Source organism: Lathamus discolor, chromosome 6 (genome assembly GCF_037157495.1).
Source record: "Lathamus discolor isolate bLatDis1 chromosome 6, bLatDis1.hap1, whole genome shotgun sequence".
NCBI lineage: Eukaryota > Metazoa > Chordata > Aves > Psittaciformes > Psittacidae > Lathamus > Lathamus discolor.
The window spans coordinates 7,816,293-7,838,589 of NC_088889.1; the positions used below are offsets into that span (position 1 = coordinate 7,816,293).

The window sequence follows — 22,297 nt, forward strand, 5'->3', positions numbered from 1 at the left end:
AGGTCTGACCACTGCCTTCTCCAGGACCATGTGTGTGTGGTCCCGGTGGCATTGACAGAGCTGGGGTTTGCTGTGCTGGGTTTCCAGCCCAGCAGCACCTTGTGGGGATGACTGCTGGGTTCTGATACTTCTTGTAAAAGGTTTTTATTGGAAAAGAAAACAAGCCCCGTTTTCCAAAAGAAGTGAGAGCTCCCACCCAGCACTGGTGGTAGTGCATGGAGGCAAGAAGGGCCACAGCCCTGGTATGGACGCACAAGGTGACGGAGAACAGGGATGCAGGAGTTCTTGGGACAGTGGCTTTGCTTTCCCCAACTGCTGCAGGGAAGTTGTGCCCTGGCTGAAGAAATGTGGGAAGAAGCCACCCTGAGCTGAGAGCAGTCCTCATGTGAGTGAGGGCCATGAGTGATGGGATAACTTGGGCATCCCCAGCCCTTCCCTCCTGCTTCGGTGGAGGAGCGAGGAGGCTCCTGCGTGCCAAAGGATGCGCTACAGGCCCCATTTGTGCCAGAGGGTGAAAAGATGTGTGTTCCCATCCCAGCTCTCCGGGCGTATCCCAGTGAACCCCAACATCAGCCAAGAAAAGCCGAGTGGGGTGGCACGCGCAGAGGCGCAGCCACTCCTGTGGGGTGGGTGGGTTTGCTCTCTACAACACTAGTGATTAAAACAAGGCATCGCAGTGAAAGAGGAGGTCACGGGAAGGAGGAAGAAGAGGAGGAGGAGGAAGACTGGAGCACGGGCTGGCTGCAGTTGGGTGTCCAGCCCTGTAGGCGCCTTGTCGAGGGGCCGATGAGGATGCTGGCTTCCCGCTCTAGTCCTTCCCCTTGCCCTTCTTTGCTGCATCCAAGAAGCACAGGAGACAAGAGTTAGCGTCTGCTGGGAGCTCACTGCTCTCCCGAGTGCTGCTGTGACAGCGCACCCCTGCAGGCAGCCTCCCCCCCCGTGCAAAGCCCCACTGAGGAGAGGGGGAAATCCCTGTCCCACCAAAGGCAGCGGTGACTTGCGGGGGGACCAGGGGTTTTCCTAGCAGCACCTGCATCCCGCCCAACCAGCAGCTGGACTTTGAGGATGTCACATGTGCTGATGCGCGGGGCAGTGCATCCTGCATGACCCCACACACCACCAGCCCCAAGGGCCATGCTACCCCTGGAGAGCCTGCGGTCCCAGCAGGACCATTCTGGGGACAGGATTGGTGGGGGCTCACCTTTGGTCTTCGACTTGATCTTGGACGAGCAGGGCTTGGTCACGTAGACGATCTCCTCACACTGGGCATTGTACAGGGCTTTCTTCAGGATGCCAGAGCGAGTCTTCACACCCGTCTGAGCACTACACCCCCCCCAGCTCTCAAACTTGTACTTGCAGTCAGCTGGAAGAGAGGAGAGAAGTGGCAGAGCCAAAGAGGACCCGGCGTGAGCATGCCCAGGGTGGTCCCACGCACCCACCTCCAAACTTCTTCTTCCAGTTGCAGGGGATCTTGCACTTGAGCTTCTTGCTCTCGTCCTTGCACGTTCCCTCGCGGTAGCCCAGGCCGCAGTCCTTGCTGTTGGGGACGCAGGGTCCCCAGCGCCAGTCCTCGCACTTGGACACATCCTTCTTCACCTTCTCTGTGGGGGGAGGCAGAGCGGGTGCTCGCTGCAGGGACATGGCAGCACGTCCCAGGGTGCCCCCCAAGCCACCAGCCCCCTGCTGCCCCTCACCTTTCTTGTTCTTGCCAGCCTCGGTGGTGGCAGCCAGCAGCATCAGTGCCAGGAGGAGGAGGAGGCTCCGGACCTGCATCCTGCCTGGGAGAGGGATTGGAGGGGTTGGGGTGCAATGTGGCAGTGAAGGGGCACAGCAGGCTGCAGGCAGTCTGCATAGCAGCTGCCTCCATGTATACATGTGTACAACCCCATGCTCTGCTCACTTCCACCCATTAGACCATGGAATGGTTTGGGTTGGAAGGGACCTTAAGGATCATCTAGGTCTAAACCTCTTGCCACAGGCAGGGACATCTTCTACTAGAGGTTGCTCCAAGCCCCATCCAACCTGGCCTTGAACACTGCCAGGGATGGGGCAGCCACAGCTTCTCTGGGCACCCTGTGCCAGCGCCTCAGCACGCTCATAGGGAAGAGCTTCTTGCTGTCTGATCTCTGTCACATTAAAGCCATTCCCCCTTGTCCTGTCCCTACATGCCCCTGTAAAAATCCCCTCTCCACATTTCCTGTAGCCTCTTCAGGCACTGGGAGCTGCTCTAAGGTCTCCTCTTAAGGAGCTTTCCCTTCTCCAGGCTGAATCAGCCCAACTCTCTCAGCCTGGCTCCATGGAAGAGGTGCTCCAGCTCTCGGAGCATCTTCACAATTGTGTATCACCTGTCTCTGCAACCACCTCCAGCCAGGGAGCTGCTGAGCTGGGAGCTTGTCCCCATTCCTGGAGCCCCACATTGCCCTGTGTGGCTGAAATGCTCTCCATGGGGAACCCCACACAACCCCCTTTCTCCCTGGGTCCTTTACCCAGCACCCAACAGGCTGCCACCCCACACCAAAGAGCCCCAGTGCCAGGAGAGCACCACTGCCATGTACCTTTCTCCTAAGGAGTCCAAGGAGGGAAGAAGAAAGCCCAGCAAACCCCAACTGCTGCCGTGAGGGTCTGAGAGCTGAACCATCAGGTTAAACACCAAAGGACCAAGTCCTCACTGTGTTAGAGCTGGGTGGAGAGACGGAGCGGGCGCGCTGCGCCCACGGCTGGCACCGCAGCTGGCAGCACAGCACCCGCGCATGCGGGGGGCTCTGTGTGTTACCTGTGTGCAGCCGTGTGCATGTAGCAGGGAGCAGGATGCAGCTCCTGGAGCTCTGTCCTTGGGCCAGGGGATGGCTCCCCTCTGGCTCCCACCAGGAACACTGCTGTCAGCCTTGGGGTCCCAGCCGCTGCTCCCAACAGGAGTGCAGATGCGTAGGGCCAGTGAATGAAGTCTGGTGACCTCTTCCCTGCTCCCCCAAAGCCTTTGCAATGACATCTATTATCTTACAGCAGCAAATACATCATACTGGCTCCATGAGGAGCTTGGTGGGACCAGGCTGTAGAGGTCAGGATGCACCGTGTGCCCCAGGGGACATGAGTGCAGGGAAGAAGCTGGGGTCAGCTCCCTGCCCCCAGGCTCCCCAGGCAGCGCGCTGGAGCTCCCCACATTATTCAGGCTCCAGCACACTCACCTTTCATGCATGGGCCGCCGTGAAGCTGCCGCTTCGCTCTGCATTGAACTGTCACAGGGAATTACACAGCCCGGCTGGCTGAAGGCACCGCAGAGGGGGTGAGAGCTGCCTTCCTCCTCTCCCAGCCCGGCCGGGAGCCATCCTACTGAGCACGGCATGGCTCAGCCTCTTCCCACCCTGCTGCCTTCCAAGGGGGCAAGAGCTGTTACAGACTGCAAGGCTTTGGCTGAGCTGAGTTAGGGGCACTCCTGTCCCACATCCTGCAGCAGCTCGTATGGGGCAGCACGTCTGACACCCGCACTATTCACAGCATCCCCAATTTCAGGTGCTCTGTAAACTTCTTCCATCCTTTGCTGCAGAGCGAGCACCCACCTCTGTGCCCAGTGCCTTCCAGCTCAGGTCCCACGGATGCAGCTTATCCCTGGGTACCAGCATAGGTGCCGTGGGGCCCTGCCTATGTGCACACTGGGATTTGGGAATGTGGGCTCTGAGAGGCAGCGCAGCTCCAGCCCCAGGCACTCCTGGTTTTGCTCCCTGCCTCTGCCCAGCTCATGTTCCACAGGCAAGGGTTTGCAGGGACCCTGAGCTCATCCTAAAGCATTTATAAGGAGTGCAGTTTTCCAACCGGTTTTCCAAACAAACAGCCTTAGCCCCTCTTGGAAAAAGAGCTGCTCCTGGCCAGGCTGCCAGCGCCTTCAGGCATGTTCACACAGCCCAGCTCCTCCCGCATCCCTGCCGGGCCCTGGCTCCTCTCCTGCTCAGATCCTGGCAAGTTCTCACACTGCCTTGGCCTCTCCCAGGAGTAGGCTGCACAAGCGGAGCAGCCTGGAGCCTGGCCACACCATGGCAGTCCCCATTTCCCTTTCCCACTCCCCTCCTTTACCTGCCCTGGGTTTGAATAACCTAGGATCACCTCTATATGGAAAAAGAGATTGACTGTGGATGCTGAAGCAGGTCCCAAATCCCCATCACTGCAATGGGAGAGCTTGGACCCCTCTACGGACACCGCTCAGGGCCAGCCTGTGCTGCTGCAAGTCTTTTAGCAGGGGCCGCATCATCCTGTCCCCTCGCTGCTGCCCCGATGCTCTCTATGGAGCGGGGCCACTGCTGTGCTGGCAGTCCCTCTTCCCACCTCGGCTTGGACTGCAGCTGGCTCTGTCAGAGACCCAGCGCTTGGGGAGACCATGGGTGGGGGTACCCAGTGCCCCACCAGCAGGAACTTCCCTCCTGCAGGACAGGGGAGTCTGAGCTTCTCCCCGTGAACCAAGGCGTTAGCATGAGCGGGAGGTGCTGGGGAGATGCTCAGGGGAAAGGGGCTTGCTCTGCGTTCTGCCTGTGCGCGCTGGGGCAGGCGCTGTGCCCTGAGCCCCGTAGAGACCCTTCCCCCCGACGGGCTCCCCGCGCTCCGGCCCGGGCATCTCCCACCACCTGAGCCCTCTCCGAATGGCTGTGGGGCACCCCCAAGGGCGAGGGCTGCTATCCCAGGCCACTGCCTGCTCTCCAGGACTCCTGCTTCCCTCCAAAACTCCTTCCTGCACCTCCAGCCACTTTCCTGGCCCCCCGGGACTCCTGCCCCAAATCCTCCCCAGCCAGAACCATACCCCACACCCCGGCAAATCCCTTTTTCCCCACCCGGGAACCCGTTCGCCTGGATTTGTACCCCGGGGAAAGCAGCGGGAGGTCTCCGCTCGCCTTATCGGAGGCGCCCATCCCCGTGGCGTCGGGCGGGCGCAGGGGCTTGGGGTGAGGGTCGGACCCCGCGCAGCCGGGGTGCCCACACTCACCTGCGGTGCGATGCGCGGAGCGTTGCGCGGTGCGGAGCTGCTGCCTTTGTGTGGCGGCCGCGTGCGGAGCCCCCGCGCAGCGCACAGCGGCCCCTGACGTCGGGCTCGGCTGGCAGCAAAAAGGTGATTTTTTAGCCCAAAACTTCCCGCAAGCTCCTCCTCTTGCACATGAGGCACAAAAGGCCGGCGGAGGGGCGGCCCCGGGGGGCTGGGCCGGCCCTGCTCAGCCGGTGAGTGTGGGGCGCACGTCCCGTGTCCCCCGGCCCCGGTTCACCTTCCCCTTGTGTTTGTCTCCAGCCCGCACCCGTGGCGTGGTCCCCAGCATCACCGGGTGGCTGGAGGGGTGCAAGAGGAGCAGCAGAGCAGGGACACCCACCGCGGGGGGGGGCGCTCCTGGGGCTGGGTGGAGTGAAGGGAACCACCTCGAGTCTCCACCAGCTCCATGGATGCCTCCCTCCCCATCAAAGCCAAAGGCATTGATGGTCCTTCTGCCCTTTTCACCCTTGTCCACTCCAATGCCCCTTATGAGAGGAGGTACCAGCTCAGCACCCAAAGCACTGCATCACTTTCATGTTGGTCCACGTGCCCCCGCAGCCGTGCTGCTGCCCTTGGTCCAACCAGCAACACGGGATCAGGCTGGTTGGGGATGAAAGGACCTTGCAGTTGTGACTGCTCCCTTCCCCCCTTCCACCCCTTTTTCTTAGGTGAGGAGAAGCAGGGACCTGGCCAACTCCCTCATGCAGTTACCAGCCAGAAAGATGAGCGTCGTGGCAGAAGAATGGGGCTGTGGTGGGGAACAGAGCTGGTTTTCCACCCCTCACACTGGAAGGAGGCTGCAGAGAGCAGGGCAGCCACAGGTGGGGTGGGGGCTGGTTTTTATGAGCTGCTTCACAACCAGGAATTGCTTTCCAAGAGATTCCCGCATTTAACTCACACCGTGCCAGCGATTTCCTAGACGTCTGCAGAGGTTTTGAGGGGGGCTGGCAACCACGGGGTCATGTCCTGTCCCCTGCATGATGTACACGCAGCAGTGGGTGCTGCTCTGGGTGGTGAGGGCTTTGGACGTGCTGGGCTGCACAGGGTGCAGAAATGGATCCTGGACGGGTAGCAAAGGCAATAGCCCCATTGCTGGGCCTTTAAACCAAAGCTGAAGCAAGCTGCTGAGACAAACTTCGTGGTGAAAAAGAAGCCTAGGTGTGCTGCTTTTGGCTGGGGTTCAGTGGCATCGGGTTTGAAAGTCTGAGTTATGGGGTTGTGATGAGCAAAGCAGGGCCTGGCGGAACTGCGGGATAGGTAATGGGGTGAATGCTGCTGCTTTTCTTCCGCCACCCTGGGCAGGAGCCAGAGACCCCGCTGCAGTCCCCAGTGCAGAGCAGCACAAGGTATGGGGAAGCCCTGTGCAAACTTTCCCTCTTTCCTTCACTTCCATCCATTCCCATTCTCCTCCTGTTGCCTCCTCAGGCTGGGGATCAGGACATAGGTGCTGGCTGCACTGGAGTGCGGAGATGCATTGGTGCACATCACTCTCTGTGGGGTTGTGCTTGGTCCCTTTGGGCTCTTTCTGAGGGATGGATTGGGGAACGTCTCCTTCCCCAGCTCAAACAAGCAGCAGAAAGCTGTGTTTGCAGAAAGGGGCCTCATACCGACAGAAAGAGGGAGGGAGCGTGACCAACCCAGGTGCCTTTCCCTGCCATGGCTTAATTTAAGCTTTTTACCTCTCAAACCATCACAAGATAATTCATGGCATGTCAGCTCCACATTTTCCATCTCCAGGCGAAGCCCGGTCCTTGGGGCACTGTTAGTGCACAGGGACACAGCTGTGCACGAGGGGGACAGCACACTTTTGCCTTGTTCAGACTTGCAGAGGCAGGCGAGGGGCAGGTAATCATTAACAGGGCCAACTGCTGCCATCCCAGCTCCGTTTACTGGGGCTGGGCTTGCACCTTCCCCATCCTCCATGTGTACACCCCATCCACTCCCAGATGCGTTTCCATCCCATGGGAAGCCAGCCAGACCCGGGACACCTGGCTGAAAGAGGGGATGCGGAGGCATTCAGGGAGAAGGGCAGCACTCTCTCCTGCAGGTACTGCCCCTTTCCCAACACCCCTCATCACAGCGATCCCATTCTGGGGCTGCTTCTCTCCCCCCCCCCCCCCCCCCATCTGACACAGGGGCAGCCGGAAAGCACTCACTGCCATGGTTACTGATGGTCCTCGCCGCCGAGACATGGGCCAAGAGCCAACACAACAGGGCCTGGGCACTGAAGCAGAGAGGGCCCCCTCCTCCCAGCCGCACGTACCCCAGTCCGTGGGCCGCAGCCCGGCGGGGCCAGGACAATTCGGTGTGCCTGACACCCGCCACAGGCCCCCACCGTGAGCGCTGGGCAGGAGCTGAAAGGCTGAAGCCGGTGAAAGGGAGGTGCAGGGGGTGGAAGGGACAGCAGGGGCAGGAGGCTGCTGCTCCGGGTGGAGAGGGGGCAGCCGGAGCAGCAGGCAGGCTGCCAAGCTGCCCTCAGCAATCCGAGCTTAAGGAACGCGTGTAGCTTCCCATCAACCACCGTGTGCATCTCTGCTCCCGCACCAGCCACAGTGACTGCCTCCCTCTGATAAAGGACACGCTGTAGGAGAGGTGGTGTTGGCGGCAGTCATCCATAGGAGTCTGCGGCTGGAAGTGTCCCTAATCCCCTGCTTTTGTAATCTGAGAGTGGAGCAATGGAGATGCTGCCAGCCCTCAGTGCTCAGCACTGCAGGCAGGACCGCAAGGCTCCCCTCTGGAGCTGGGAATGAACAAGAGCCCCCCAGCAGGTTCGTCCCCAGCGTGGCTGGGCACAGCTCACCACAAATAGAGGCTGACAGAAGGGTTTTGAAATCCAGAGGTTGGATGCAGCTGCAGTACCCACCGAGAGCTGTGCTGCAAAGGGCAGGCCTGCCGCTGGGAATGCTGCCTCCCAGCCCAGGGAGGAACCCGAGCCGGGTAGGAACAGCAGGCTCCCAGCTCCTCACCCACACTTCCAAGCTCTTCTGGATCACTTGGGATGGTGGTGAGCTTTGTCCCTGTTCCATGGTACACTGAATATCAATGTATGCCACAGGATGGAGAAGGTTCCTCAGGACAAAGGCCCTGTATCCAGCAACCATCCCACAAGGATGCTGTGCAGGGCAGTGGGCAAGGATGTGGCCCAGTAGGGATCTCCTAAGAGTACCCCCAGTTTGGAAAGGAGTAGAGGCTTTGGGGTACAGCACTGTTTGCACTGCGTGGGGTTCACTGATGAAGCACCCACCGCATTCTTGCGGATGCAGCAGGAGATGGGAACTAAAACATCCATCTCTTTATTTCAACAGCAAGAAACAACAACATCCAAACAATCCAAGTCAAAAAGCGACAGGAACGCAGGCTTGTGCCAGGCCCTGAGCCTGCTGGAGCCGGCACCCTCGCAGAGATACAAAAATACAGTCCTACAACAGCATCTAGGAAACACAGACCCAGGTATTGCACAGAACCCCTGCCCTCAGTGGGCAGGGCAACCAACACCCCCTCCGCCTTTAGCCACAACACAAGCCAGGCTTGGAATTGCACAGCAACTCGGCACAGAGGGGCCAGGGGAGGGGAACAGTGTGTCTCTCAACTACCTGTACAAAAACTCTAAGGGAAGATACAAAACTGGGGAGGAAAGGGGAAGCTGGGGCTGTAAACGCCTCTGGGTGTCCCGGCTGGGGGGCAGTGGTTTGGACATCTGAGAAGATGACAGTGCCTTGTCTGTCTGTGTCCTGTGAGCAGTGCTGACGGGAACACCAGGTGCTGCTGGAACATCCCGGCTCTGATCACATTGGGACGCTATGGTTAACAGTTGCTGGCCCCTGGCACTCTGCACTGCTCTGTGCCTCTCTCCCCATCACAGCAACTGCCATCCTCCAAGGGAACTCTGCCCCTCAGCCAAAAAGCCTGAACGGTGTCCTGGTTCTCTGTGGTATCCTCATGCCTTTTGTTGGTGTTGGTATTAGGAGCAGTTCAAATGGTGCCACCCAGGGCCAACCAGTGGGCACAGCGCAGGTTGGGCCACACAGACCCCAACAGCAGCATCCTCCTCTCGTGAGCCCCAAGTTGCGAGCAGCAAACTGCTTCACAACCACTGCTCACCCTTTGGTGCCAAGCAGGTCTGCAAGGCCCAGAGCCACCAGGATTCCTCCTCCGCTGACACCTCCTGGTCCCAGAGACTGTCAGTTCTGTGAAACCCTTGCTGAAGGGCTGGCTTGATGCCTCTGTGGATGCTCAGCACCCACAGCATCTGCAGGGGAGATGGGTCATGGTGCCTCTTGCCCATGGTAGGTGAAATGCCATCTCACTGGAGGTGTGACGCAGGGCTGGGAGCCCTGAATGCTTTCTATGCATCCAAATCCCTCTTTCTGTTAAATCTGGAGGGTGAGCAGGTGTTTGCACAGGGAGCTTGTATCTGGGCTGGGTGAGCTCCCAAGTGTTCCCTTGCAAAGCCCTGCACCCTGTTTAAGGGATGGCAGGAGTCAAAACTCAGAGGATGCATGTTGCCAGACTGGGTGGCATGGAAGGAATCCCTGAGAGTGGCACTGACCCCATCACTCCTCTCCACCCCAGTGCAACATCTGAAGCAGGGAGGGCAGCCAAATCCAAATTGGGATTTGGGAAATAGAACAGGCTCCACCACAGCCACTGCCCAGGCCAAGCACAGCACTGAAGGCAACCATGAGGACAGTGGCTGCCCTGCTTCCAGATGATGCTCTGTGGAAAGGCTGGGTGCACAAAGGACATCCCTCCTGCTGCAGAAGGCCCTGGTAGGGCAACACAGAGACCCAGGGCAGCCCCAAACCAACAGGGGGGAGGTGGAGGCAGGGGCAGTAAGTCATGGTGCTTCCCTTGGGGTAAAGTCTGAGGCTCATGGTCTCTGCTGTCTACCATAAAGCCTATGCCTCCTGCGGCTGTGCCAGACAGGAGAGGAGGAACAGGACATGGACCTAGCCAAGCATCTAAAGGAGGGCACTGCCAGCAGGGAGAAGGGGCAAGCAACAACATCCCACAAGGATCATAGGTAGGAGCCTGCGGAGGGGGCACCAGGATCACTCCTGTGCACAAAGAGTGAGCAGGGCCATCAGCCTGACCTAGCCCAACAGGGCTACGGGATGGAACCCATCCAGAGCAGGGATGAAGGATGAAGGATGACACACACAAAGAATCAGGCTTCGAGTCCCAAATACCCACTGTCCTCATAAACAGAGTCCCAGCCCAGCCTGGGGCAGAGCTCTGCTGTCTCCATCTCCTCTGGGGACCAGGTTGACACGTAGGGAGGGCTGGGCCAGACTCACAGCTCTGCCAGTTAGCATTGTCCTCTTCTGGTCCTGCCCGAGCTGGCCTGGGCTAAGGCACGCCGAGCACTACACAGCAGTCTCCTGGTCCTCCCGCTGGATCATCTGGTAGTGCTGTCGGTTCTCGAGGTAGGCAGCTAAGTCGGGGTCATTGGCTTTCTCAGCCCGGTGCTTGGGGGTGTCTCCCTGCACAGAGGAGGCAGAAGATGTCAGAGTACCAAGCACTGCCTAAATGATGTCTCAGCACCCAAAGGTGCTCCTCCACCCCAACCAAAGAGGTGGCTACATTGCCCACAGCCAAGGTGAACGCACGCTCTTCCCCAGCACTAAGGAAGCAGGCAGGAGAGGGCGAGGAATGAGGGGTATGTCTGGGGAATGCCCTGGAATACCAACCCCCCTCTCCTCTCCTCTCCCTGCCTGGCTAGCGCTGCGGCTCCCGGCGGAGGATCACGTTTCACCAGCTTATTGCAGCCATCTGGACTGTGTCCACTAATGAACTCCCGCACTCCATAAAAAGCCAATCTGTTAACAGCTCCCAGCTCCGGCTCCTCTCCCCCTTCCCTCCCCCTTGCTCCTCCTCGCCAACTGCCGGGGCTCTGCTGTGCCGCAGAGACCTGGCGCTCCGCCGCTGCCATTGAAAACCAGCCCTGCAAGGGACACCCGGCCTGCCCGGCTCGTCCTCTGGTGCACAGCATTGGGGTGCTGGGGCCTCCGGACTGGGAACAATGGTCAGACACGCAGAGCCTGTATCCATGGATGTAGCTGTGGATAAAAGCACACCCGTGCGCAACTGGAGAGGTGCGATGCGCTAAGGAACCCCTTCTTTTGTCTCCTCCCCACTGCCCCTGAATGCAAGCGTTCATTTAATGAAGCAGGGGGGAAAAACAGAGGAGGAACTGATCTCTTCTGTTCTACAACACTGCCTGCTCGCAGCCTGAAACCGGAGCTGCCCGGGCCTCTCTGCCCAGCCGGGCTGAGGCACAACAACCGATAAGACCTGGCTCCCCTTCCCACTGCAGGGAGGGGGATCAGCCTGCTCCAAACCCCTGCTACAGGTCTGATGCCACAGATCACTCTGTGACCCTGATGTGTGGTGGGCTCCTGCCTGTGCAGGCAGGCTCTGACCCTCAGCCCATACAGGTCAGTGCAGCAGCACAGAGGGGTCCCCAGGCAGCCACAAACCCCGACATGCATTAGCACAGGCACGTGCAAGCCCGTTCCCCGCGGCAGCATCATGCCTGGACAGGACTCCCTGTTGTGCTGGCAGGTTGGGGGCTCCTCTCCTTCAGCAGATGAAGGGGCTGAGGGCAGAGAGGGGCTATGCTGGTTCAGTTGTCAGCCAGACCAGCCCCACTCTGGGTGCTGTGCGAGGCCCAAGCCTTAGCCAGGACCGAGGAGGAGTGATGGGGAGCCAGAGATTGTCTGCTCAGCACCTCCCTGGCAGCTGGCAACAGGGCTGTGCATTGTCTGAAACAGCCCCAAGCTCCACTGGTCCCTCAGCTGGGCTCCTACCCTGTGCCCAGACCCACAGATTGCACCTTCTTGGCTTGTTCTACATCTCCTCTGCTACACCCCATCACTATGAGCCTCTGCCAGACAAATATGACCGTGTCCCCTCTGCTGCATGCCAGTGCTGGGAACCTCCTGTACCAAAACACAGCCTCGAGCCCCCTTTTTGTGTCTCCTCTGCTGGGGCTGGCACAACTCCCTGGCACCAAGGCACGTCCCGCTTAACTCGGGGCCAGCTTCACCCGCTGAGAGGAGCTCCCAGTGCCCCCATCCCCGCAGGGGAGAGCGGGGGGAGCCCTGCAGCTGGGAGGGAGCGCACAGCGAGAGTGTCCTCGCTGTGACCCCGGAGGGTGGGAAGGGGGAGACAGGGATGAGACATTCCAGCCCCTCGCTTCTAATTTAATAAAACAACAGGGAGAGGAGCGCGGGGAGGAGAGGGATTTAACCCCTCTGCAGCTGGGCAAGCACGGGTGCTTCATGTGCATCCTCGTGTGTTCATGAGGATGATCAGGGGCTGGAGCACCTCCCGCATGGAGACAGGCTGAGAAAGCTGGGCCTGGAGAAGAGAACCTGTGCAGTGACCTCAGAGCAGCTTCCAGTGTCTGAAGAGGGCCTACAAGGGTGCTGGAGAGGGACTCTTCATCAGGGACTGTAGTGATAAAACAAGGGGCAATGGATTCAAACTAACACAGGGGAAGTTCAGGTTAGATATAAGGAAGAAGTTCTTTCCTGTGAGGGTGGTGAGGAACTGGAATGGGTTGCCCAAAGAAGCTGTGAATGCTCCATCCCTGGTAGTGCTCAAGGTCAAATTGGACAGAGCCTTGGGCGATATGGTCTAGTGTGAGTCATCCCTGCTCCTCACAGGGGGTTGGAACTGGATGATCTTAAGGTCCTTTCCAACTCAAACCACTCTATGATTCTATGTCAGCTCCTCTCTGGTTGGCAGACACCACCCAAAGCACCTTGCTCTGCTCTGCTGCTGGGCCCCAGTGCACCCCACTGCCATCCCTCCCACCATCACCTGCAGGTCCGTCTTCATGAGCGAGGCCCCGGCCTCCACGATGTAGTGGCAGATAGTGCGCTGGCGTAAGGCTGCAGCCTGGTGCAAGCAGGTTTCACCGCTGGGGAGGAGAAAGCAGGAGATGTGAGATGTCCCCCCGAACGGGGACAAGCAGCGTGTGCATGTGGCAGCAAGGGACAGCAATTCAGAGCAGCAGGAGCTGATGGTGGTTGTGTGCTTGTCCAGGCAGGGTATGGGGTGCTACTCAAGGATGCTCAGTCCAAAGTGGACTGGGAGCCATGGCTGGGAATGGGAGTGATGGCAGCAGGTAAATGCCCAGATGACCTTGCAGAGGGTCTGGCCAGCAGGTAACAAGTCAGCCAGCAACTTACTTCTCCTCCTCTGTGGCATCAAGGATTTCTGATGGGGCTGTGGAGAGAAGAACAGCGCAGGGTGAGTGAGACCCAACTGCGGGGCACCACCTACTCCCCAGTCACGTTCTGCATCTTTCCATATGGGCTGTTATATCCATGCTGCCTGCAAAGGTCCTGGTTCCAAAGCAGCATCTGAGCCCAGCTGAGACCAGGGAAGAGTTGTGCTGGACTCAGTACAGAGAAATATCTAAACCAAAATAAAGCAGCTCCTATTTCAGTGGGAGCTGCCAAAAGCACCAGGGCAGCTGCCCTGAAGGCAGGAGCAGGACACTGACAAATACTTCCCAGAGACATGCTGGTCCCTGCCAGGGTGCAGCGACAGCCATGGGAGCACCCCACTGCTGGCAGGGAGACACCAGGGAAAGCCCACATGTCAGAAGGATGATGTGGCAAACCCAGAGGGAAGGGATCTAAGCCCAGGAGCATCCCTCTGAGCAGAGGGTTGGGAATTCTTGGCTCCTTTGCTAAGGGTGGTACTCTGGTCCCAGCTCACCGTTCTCGATGATGTACTTGACAATGTCCTTGCTCCCTGATCTGACAGCATGGTGGAGGACGGTCTGGCCTGAGGAGTCTCGCACCATCAGGTCCCTTCCAGCCCGGTGCAGCTCTTGGAACTATAGGATTGACAGATTGCTTGGGATGAGTTGCTTTGCCCCAAGCCCTGGTATCGTGTCCCCAGGATGCCCAGCAAGTTGTGTGGCTATTCAGGGCCTGGCAGGGAGCTTTGCTCGGATCAGCCATGCCACCAAATTCCTTCCCTCCATGTGCCCCAGGAGAGGAACAGGGCTTCTTGCTAGGAGTCTGCCTGGTTTCCAGCCACCACTCCTGGAGGAAGGCCCTCAACAGGAGCTGCTCCACAGCAATCACAGCATGGCTGAAAGGGCTGCCCACAGCCAAGCAGGCCACAGGGAGACTGGCCAGAGCCAGCCCTGGCTGCTCATAGCAGAGGCAGCAGGAGCACCTACCTTGCTGAAGTTGCCACTCTTGGCAGCTTCTATCAGGTCATCTGCAAAGAAGAAAGATGGGTTGGGGTCAGAAAAGTCAAGCTGTAACACCATTTATCTAACCTTGGAGCCAAGGGTTAGGCACCAAAGGAGCAGACAGATGAGGGTACACATGAGGTGTACCCTCAGGTGCTAACCTCATGATCTGACTGGTTTTACACGCCTGCAACCTCAGGCATGTAAAGGACAAAGAGGGGAAGGAAGGGGACACCGCGCAGCTGGGGGCACAGCTGGACCCCAGCCCCAGGGGGGAAGCAGTCTCTGCCTAAGGGCAGCATGACTTGTGATGGAAGCGGGGAGCAGACCTCCTGGATGTCAGCCAGCAGCCGAGACGCCTCTCATCCATGACTCACTCACACTTCCAGGCACTGGGCTCCGCTCGAGCTCCAGGAAACTCTTTCCATTTGCTCAGCTTGGTGAGGCCCCTGACCTTGTGTTCCCACCTCCCCATCCCCAGCCAGCCCCTGGCAGAGACAGCCCCCAACCAAGCCTGCAGCGCTCAGCTCTGCAGGTGGGGGATTAACCCCTTGCCATGCCGCTTCCCACATGGAGGAGCCAGGAAGGCGCCTGGCCCGGCTGCTCCACAAATCACTGTCAGGTCACTCCTGCCACCTCCGTGGTCACCAGCCTGCAGAGCTCCATGCTCCCACCTAACACACAGGCAGCAGGGCTCTGCTGCACACCAGGGAAAGGACAGCCAAAACCCATAAGCTGGGGACCCAAAACGGTGTGACCTGAGAGGGGTGCGACAGCACTCACCTTTGTGCGGGAGGCAGCACTCAGCCTCGGCCCTGGAAGGGAAGAAGAAATGGTGTAACTAATCCTGCCAGTCCTGGCTGCAGGCATGGCTGTGGAGGAGCCTGCTCATGACAGTACTCTAGCAGGAAGGAGAAGAGGCAGGCCAAGGGATTTCGCTGCTCTTTGGCCGTGTCATCTGCTCCTTTCCTGATTCTTCCCCATCCCCACTCCCATGTCTCCTGCTGCTCCCAGTCCTGTTGCTCACCCATACCCAAGGGTGGCCCCAGTTGGGCTCAGAATCACCCATGCCCTTTGCTCCACCAGGCACTGGAGCCACCTTCCAGCAGCACTGGCAGAGGAGCAGGGAAGACAGGATGGCATCTCACTCCTTGGTTTAACTCAGCACTGAATTCCTGCTTGCTTCCAGGGAGCCCCTCTGTAAGATGGCCCAGGGATCAATGCTGTAAAGCCAACCCTGGCTCTCCCATCATTGCCCATCCTTGTGAGGTCCAGGACCCCCCTTCTAGACTCACCTGGGGGCAGGAGAGGAGGGTGGAGAAGAGGGAGGGAATGCAAAATGGTCCCCAGTGGATGCAGCAGACAAGTCAACGAGGTCAGGCATGGCAGGAGAGGTGCCCACAGTCTGGGTGATCACTAGCTCTGGGTCCAGCACATAGAGCTCATCCTGAGAGATCTCTGTCACATAGTTGAGGTGCTCCTGAAAGACACAAGTTAGCCCTCCTCAGAAGCAAGACCTACTTCTGCATAGCTCCATCCCCTCACATCCCATGCCCTGTAGCCCAGACACTCGCAGCAGAGTGGTGGTGGCTTGAGGAGTCCTGAGACCTGTGCCTGGGAAGCCTCTTTGTCCTTTTCAGGCTTCCTATCTCCTGCCACCTTAGCAGATGACCCACACACCTCACCTCCGTGTTCTCTCCAGATCATTAAGGAAAGTATTTAATGCTGGTTAAGATGACCCCAGTCAGTGGGTGCCTTGGCCAGCCTTGCTGCTTGGCTATTCCTTACCTGCTCTGCTGTAGGGCCCTGCAGGCAGCTTCCAACCCAAGTCTCTGTGCTCCTACCCACACTTCCTCCCTTTTCTAAGGGAACCTGGAGGTGCTGAGGCTGGTCCTGGGCCAGGCTCATCACACCACCCCTTGGGGGATGCCACAGGGCAGGGGTGTGAAACCTGTGTGTCTCCAAGGCTAAGCGTTTCAGTCTGCATGAATATGGGACACCCAAGCACCTTCCCAGTAGATGCTGAGGGGATGACGGTGGCTGAGGCTGCACTCACCTGTGCACGGTCTATCCTGTAGAACCGATCTGCTGTGGTTGCTGTAAGATAGGGACAGAGGGAGACAGGGTGATTCTTGGTGTGAGATGGGGAGACAGCCATTTCCACCACTGAGGGCTAGTGAACTGCCCAGCTGTTTTGTAGCATGCACTAAGGGCACAGCAGGGCTGGGAGAAGAGGGAGCTCAGCCTCCCACTGACTTGACTGAATAAGGTCCCATGGAACCACCATGAGGCCATGTCAGTGCTTGTGACTGCCAGGTACAACAGAGCATGCCACCAGCTGTAGATCCAAGGCCTTGTCTCTGAAGACAGCAGGAGAGCTTCAGAGCAGCCTGTTGCTGGCAGCAGCCTGTGTCCTAAATGAGGCTCTGGCCTCTTTCCTGACATACCTTCCTGAGCCAGAACCTGCTGCTGTGGGACTGCCAGGAGGATGGAAAAGAGTCCTGGTATAGCAGTACTGCTAGGGACACCTGGAGCAGCAGCACCATCAACCCCATGTGCAGGGCTGGAATTCCAAAGGGAGAAGGTGCATCCTCTCTGCATAGCAGAGCCTCTTCCCAGGCTCACTCTGCAACAAACAGCTGTGCTCTGCTGTTCTCTAAGCCCTGCTACTGGGAAGTCAGGGAGATGAAGTGCTACCAGCAGTGATTCCTCAGTCAGCTTCCAGGTATAGAGGGAGAGCTCTGGAGCCTCTTGGTCAGTGAAGGCAAAAGGACAGGAGATATTTTGATGCAGGGGAGAAGAAGCAGCTGGAGCCCAGCGAGGAGCCTGATGCCCATATCACTGGGATGCTCGGGGTGAGCCTCGCTGCAGTGTGCTGGAGCAGGGGGCCCCCTGCCTGCATGACACAGGAGAGCAACCCCAGCAGCCCTGCAGACACATGCGGCCAAGCTGCCTTCGGCTGTGTGGGCAGGACACCAGCAGATGCCCCTCGCTCCACTTGCAGTCAGCAGCCAGAGACACGGCCTGGGGGGCAAAGCACTGCAGCACCTGGACACTAAGACCCCAACATCCCTAAGTCCTAAGTCTCACATGGCTCTCAGTGGCTTGTCACTAAGGGTCTGTCCCATCATCACCCAAATTCATAGAATCATAGAATTGTTAGGTTGCGAAAGACCTTTAAGATCACCAAGTCCAACCACTCACCTAGCACTGCCATGTCCATCCCTAAACCATGTCCCTAAGTGCCATGTCTACACAGCTTTTAAACACCTCATCACCAGGTATGGTGGTGACTGAACCACTTCCTTGGGCTAGCAACTGTGAGACTTCTCCCAGCTGTTTACAGCACATATTGTCTGCCTCTTCATTCTGGTTGGGAACTCCATAACAGACCCCCACCACGACATCTGCCCCATCGGCCTTTCCCCTGATTCTTACCCATAAACACTCACAGAATCACAGAATCCCAAGGGTTGGAAGGGACCTCAAAAGATCATCTAGTCCAACCCCCCTGCAAGAGCAGGGTAACCTACAGTACATCACACAGGAACTTGTCCAGGCGGGCCTTGAATATCTCCAGTGTAGGAGACTCCACAACCCCCCTGGGCAACCTGTTCCAGTGCTCTGTCACTCTTACAGTAAAGAAGTTCTTCCTGATGTTAACGTGGAACTTCCTATGCTCCAGTTTACACCCATTGCCCCTTGTCCTATCACTGGATATCACTGAAAAAAGCCTAGCTCCATCATCCTGACACCTACCCTTTACATATTTGTAAACATTGATGAGGTCACCCCTCAGTCTCCTCTTCTCCAAGCTAAAGAGACCCAGCTCCCTCAGCCTCTCCTCATAAGGGAGATGTTCCACTCCCTTAATCATCTTTGTGGCTCTGCGCTGGACTCCTTCAAGCAATTCCCTGTCCTTCTTGAACAGAGGGGCCCAGAACTGGACGCAATATTCCAGATGCGGCCTCACCAAGGCTGAGTAGAGGGGGAGGAGAACCTCTCTTGACCTACTAACCACTCCCTTTCTAATGCACCCTAAGATGCCATTTGCCTTCTTGGCCACAAGAGCACATTGCTGGCTCATGGTCATCCTCCTATCCACCAGGACCCCCAGGTCCCTTTCCCCTTCACTACTTTCCAGCAGGTCAACCCCCAACCTGTACTGGTACATGGGGTTGTTCTTCCCCAGATGCAAGACTCTACACTTGCCCTTGTTAAATTTCATCAAGTTTCTCCCCGCCCAACTCTCCAGCCTGTCCAGGTCTCGCTGAATGGCAGCACAGTCCTCTGGTGTGTCAGCCACTCCTCCCAGTTTTGTGTCATCAGCAAACTTGCTGAGGGTGCACTCAGTTCCCTCATCCAGGTCATTGATGAAAATATTAAACAGCACCGGTCCCAGCACCGACCCCTGAGGAACTCCACTAGTCACAAACCTCCAGCTAGATTCTGCGCCATTGACCACAATTCTCTGCCTTCTTCCTTTCAACCAGTTCTCGATCCACCTCACTACTTGATCGTCAAGCCCACACTTCCTTAGCTTATCTATGAGGATGCTGTGGGAAACAGTATCAAATGCCTTACTGAAATCAAGAAAAACTACATCTACCGCTCTACCATCATCCCTCCACCTAGTCACTTCCTCATAGAAGGCTATAAGGTTGGTCATACATGACTTCCCCCTCATAAAACCATGTTGGCTGTTCTTAAAGACCCCCTCATCCTTGATATGCCGAGATGGAGTCAAGAATAAGTTGTTCCATCATCTTTCCAGGGATGGAGGTAAGGCTGACCGGTCTATAATTACCCGGGTCCTCCTTCTTGCCCTTCTTATAGATTGGTGTGACCTTTGCCATCCGCCAATCCTCAGGCACCTCGCCCGTTTCCCACAGTTTACCAAAGATGATGGAGAGTGGCCTAGCAATGACCTCCGCCAGCTCCCTCAGCACCCGTGGGTGCATTCCATCCGGACCCATCGATTTACAGATGTCCAGTTTGCATAGCTGATCCCTAACCCAATCCTCATCTACCAAAGCAAACTCCTCCTCTGTCCTGACTCCTTCTGGGGCTATAGGAATCCGGGGCCCCCGGGGGGAGTCTGCAGGAGTAAAGACAGAGGCAAGGAAGGAATTCAGCACCTCTGCCTTCTTTATATCCTCTGTCTCCAGGGCACCCACTTCATTCAGCAGTGGGCCTATATTGCCTCTTGTGTTAGTTTTATTTGCTATGTATTTGAAGAAGCCCTTTCTATTGTCCTTAACCCAACTAGCAAGATTAAGTTCTCAACCCTACCATTACCATCATTAAGCCCTAGACAATCAAAACACTCCCTTACAGGGCAATCCCATTGCCTTTCCTTCATTGCCTATCCCTTCTGAAGAGTTCACAGCCATTCACTGCAGCACCTCAGCTGTGAAGTCATGCCACCATGTTTCTGTGATGGCAAATGTCATAGTTTTCCTGCTGCACAATGGCTTCCAGCTCTTCCTGTTTGCTGCCCATGCCGTGTGCATTGGTGTAGATGCACTTCAGTTGGGCTATTGATCCCGTCACCTTTTCAGGGGAAGAAGCCCAAATGCCTATGTGACCATATTCATATGTGCTTCCATGGTTTCTAACACATCAATAACCCTTGTGTCTTTGCTGCCCCATGGATCTCCGTCCCCTCCCTCCACTGACACGGCAGACTGAAGGACTCCACTAGCACACTGTCAGCACATCCAGGGGATTATGATACTCACAGTCCAGGAAGCACCACTTGGGTGACAGCTTCTGGGATGACAGTGTCTTCGGTTTGGCTCCATCTCCCTCCTGCATAACAAAAAGAGATAATAAAGTTGTGACTCTTGGCTTCGCCATCAATCCCCAGAGCATCCCTTCTACTCTGGGAGATCCCTGAGGACATGGAAGACCACAGGCACTTGGATGGCAAGGGGAACTTGAACACAAGCACAGCATGCAGCCATGGGGAGCAGCATGCGACATTCTGGAGCTGACACACACCAGCTCCCTGGGGCAAGATGTGCCACAAGATGAGCCCACAAGGCCGGCACAGTGGACATGACAGATGGGCCCTGGGGACACAGCAAGGCCATACACACCTGAAAGAGCAGGCGCTCTAAAGCAGAGAGCTGGGGTGGGAAATCCTGCAGAAAGGCAAGATGTGCCATTACAGCATTTGTCTGGGTGGCCCCCCATCCCCTCTCAGCCCACTGGAGCTGCTTACTGTGCTGCCATATCTGGCTTTATACACCGCCTGGCCAAGGTCCCTGCTCCCTGCCCTGCTTTGAGGCCAGAGCAGAGAGCCCAGGAAGAGAGAAGAGGTAAACCATGAGGTGACTGAGGAACACCAGCCCCAGCGCACACATTTAGGAGGCTGCAGAGGCAAAAGTCTACCAAGTTGACACTACAAGAAAGAATTACCCTCTGAGCCTGGGAGCTGCTAGCCATGTGCCTGCCTGCATGCTCTCACCAGGCATGCAGAGCAGGCAGAGCAAGGAGCAGATGCCAGTGTGCCAGTCTGGGCACACAGGACACTATGCACATGCTGGATGGGATCCCCTCAGGCACAAGAGCCAGGTAACTGGGCACTGAGCAAGGTCCCTTCAGTCTGCTGGGAGAAAATCAGACTGACAGTGCAGCACCAGGAGGCATCTGTGGGCTCAGAAGGCACAGCTCGCAAGGAACAAGGGTTACACAGCCCATGTCCAGTCATGGACACGCAATAGCACATTGGCAGGAGCACAAAAGTTAGTATTTGCAAATATGAAGAGTTGGAGAGGGGACAAACCTAATCCAGGCACCTGGGGAGGGCAGAGCCATGCCAGGAAGCATGGAGTCTGCAGGGGGCTGAAGGAACACAGCACAGCAAACCAAGGGACAGAGGAAGGGCCTCCCCAAACCCCCAGGGGCCATCCATAGGATGTGTACTGGCTTTTTCTGCTGCCCCTTCATTTTTGTGGGCCACTGACACTCTGGGCGGGGAGAACAAGGTCAGAGGAGCAACGCTGAGGAAGAAGCTGCCGGAGAGCAGGGAGCAACAACCCATCCAGCTTGCGATCCTGCTGCCACCACATGGTGAAGGCAAACCATGACCTGTTACCACAAGCAGGAGCCTATGTGTTGATGTGTGCAGGTCAAGGAAGCTTAGAAATCCCTTCCCCAAACCCATCCATCCTCAGCATGGATCCGGGACCACTTGCCATGCAGAAGCTCACCTCCTGCAGCCTCTCGATTTGGGTCCGGCACAATTCCAGGTCGCTGTCTCCTGGAACCACGATGATTCCCAGCGGCACGGCTACACGACAGGCAGAGACACAACTCAGGGAGCAGCACCAACACCTCCCACAGCTTAGCTGAGAGCGGATCCCACCCCCTGGTCTCTCAGCTGGTCACTCACAGGCTTCCTTGAGCTTTTCCTTGTCATAGTGCAGTGCCTCATAGTCACGCATGCTGATTCGGCTCACCCGGATCCTCAAGCGCTCGGGCACTGGCTGCTGGCTGCACGCAGTGGGGAAGGAAAAGGGAAGGGGTCAGGAAATGGTAGCCCAGTTTCTCCTTATCCCACTCAGCCCTCCAAAACAGGCAAGAGCACAGTCTTGTGCACAGATTGGGGTGGGGAGACTGGCACCAGCAGCTTCTCCAACACAGAATCATATAGAGTTGGAAAGAACCCTAAGATCATCCAGTTCCAACCCCCCTGCCATGGGCAGGGACACCTCACACTAAACCATCTCACCCAAGGCTCTGCCCAGCCTGGCCTTGGACACTGCCAGGGATGGAGCATTCACAACTTCCCTGGGCAACCCATTCCAGTGCCTCACCACCCTCACAGGAAAGAACTTTTTCCTTATATCTAACCTTAACTTCCCCTGTTTAAGCTTAAACCCATCACCCCTTGTCCTATCACTACAGTCCCTGATGAAGAGTCCCTCTCCAGCATCCTTATAGGCCCCAAACAAAGGTTCTGGCCATATTTCTGGACCTGATTCCTTCCCAGACCCTTGAGAGAGGATCGCAATGTCTCTGGGAGTGATGGATGAGGCCCAGATCCCCTTTCCCCATCCTGCCAT

At 57.3% G+C, this 22,297-nt stretch overlaps 2 protein-coding genes across 8 annotated transcripts in view; both read right to left on the reverse strand.

Moving 5' to 3' along the window:
- Positions 1-128: 128 nt before the first annotated feature.
- On the reverse strand, positions 129-5,104 carry MDK (midkine). The gene is made up of 5 exons (XM_065685282.1): positions 4,970-5,104; positions 1,695-1,778; positions 1,440-1,601; positions 1,202-1,363; positions 129-834 (listed from the first exon to the last, which is right to left on the reverse strand). The coding sequence occupies exons 2-5, from the start codon at positions 1,771-1,773 to the stop codon at positions 809-811; spliced, it is 429 nt and encodes a 142-aa protein (XP_065541354.1). The 5' UTR covers positions 1,774-1,778; positions 4,970-5,104; the 3' UTR covers positions 129-808.
- Positions 5,105-8,282: 3,178 nt separating this feature from the next.
- The window catches only part of DGKZ (diacylglycerol kinase zeta), a 43,724-nt gene continuing 29,709 nt past the window's right edge, over positions 8,283-22,297 (reverse strand). For 6 of the 7 annotated variants that reach the window (XM_065686326.1, XM_065686328.1, XM_065686327.1 and 3 more), the window contains exons 21-31: positions 21,625-21,725; positions 21,443-21,522; positions 19,967-20,036; positions 16,282-16,322; positions 15,521-15,705; positions 15,009-15,040; positions 14,211-14,251; positions 13,739-13,859; positions 13,204-13,240; positions 12,833-12,932; positions 8,283-10,488 (exon numbers count right to left, since the gene is read on the reverse strand). In XM_065686326.1, the coding sequence (XP_065542398.1) occupies positions 10,372-10,488; positions 12,833-12,932; positions 13,204-13,240; positions 13,739-13,859; positions 14,211-14,251; positions 15,009-15,040; positions 15,521-15,705; positions 16,282-16,322; positions 19,967-20,036; positions 21,443-21,522; positions 21,625-21,725 (925 nt within the window). In that variant the 3' untranslated portion in view covers positions 8,283-10,371. Of the gene's footprint in view, positions 10,489-12,832; positions 12,933-13,203; positions 13,241-13,738; positions 13,860-14,210; positions 14,252-15,008; positions 15,041-15,520; positions 15,706-16,281; positions 16,323-19,966; positions 20,037-20,326; positions 20,372-21,442; positions 21,523-21,624; positions 21,726-22,297 lie in introns of all 7 variants that reach the window. The other variant, XM_065686329.1, reaches the window with a different exon arrangement.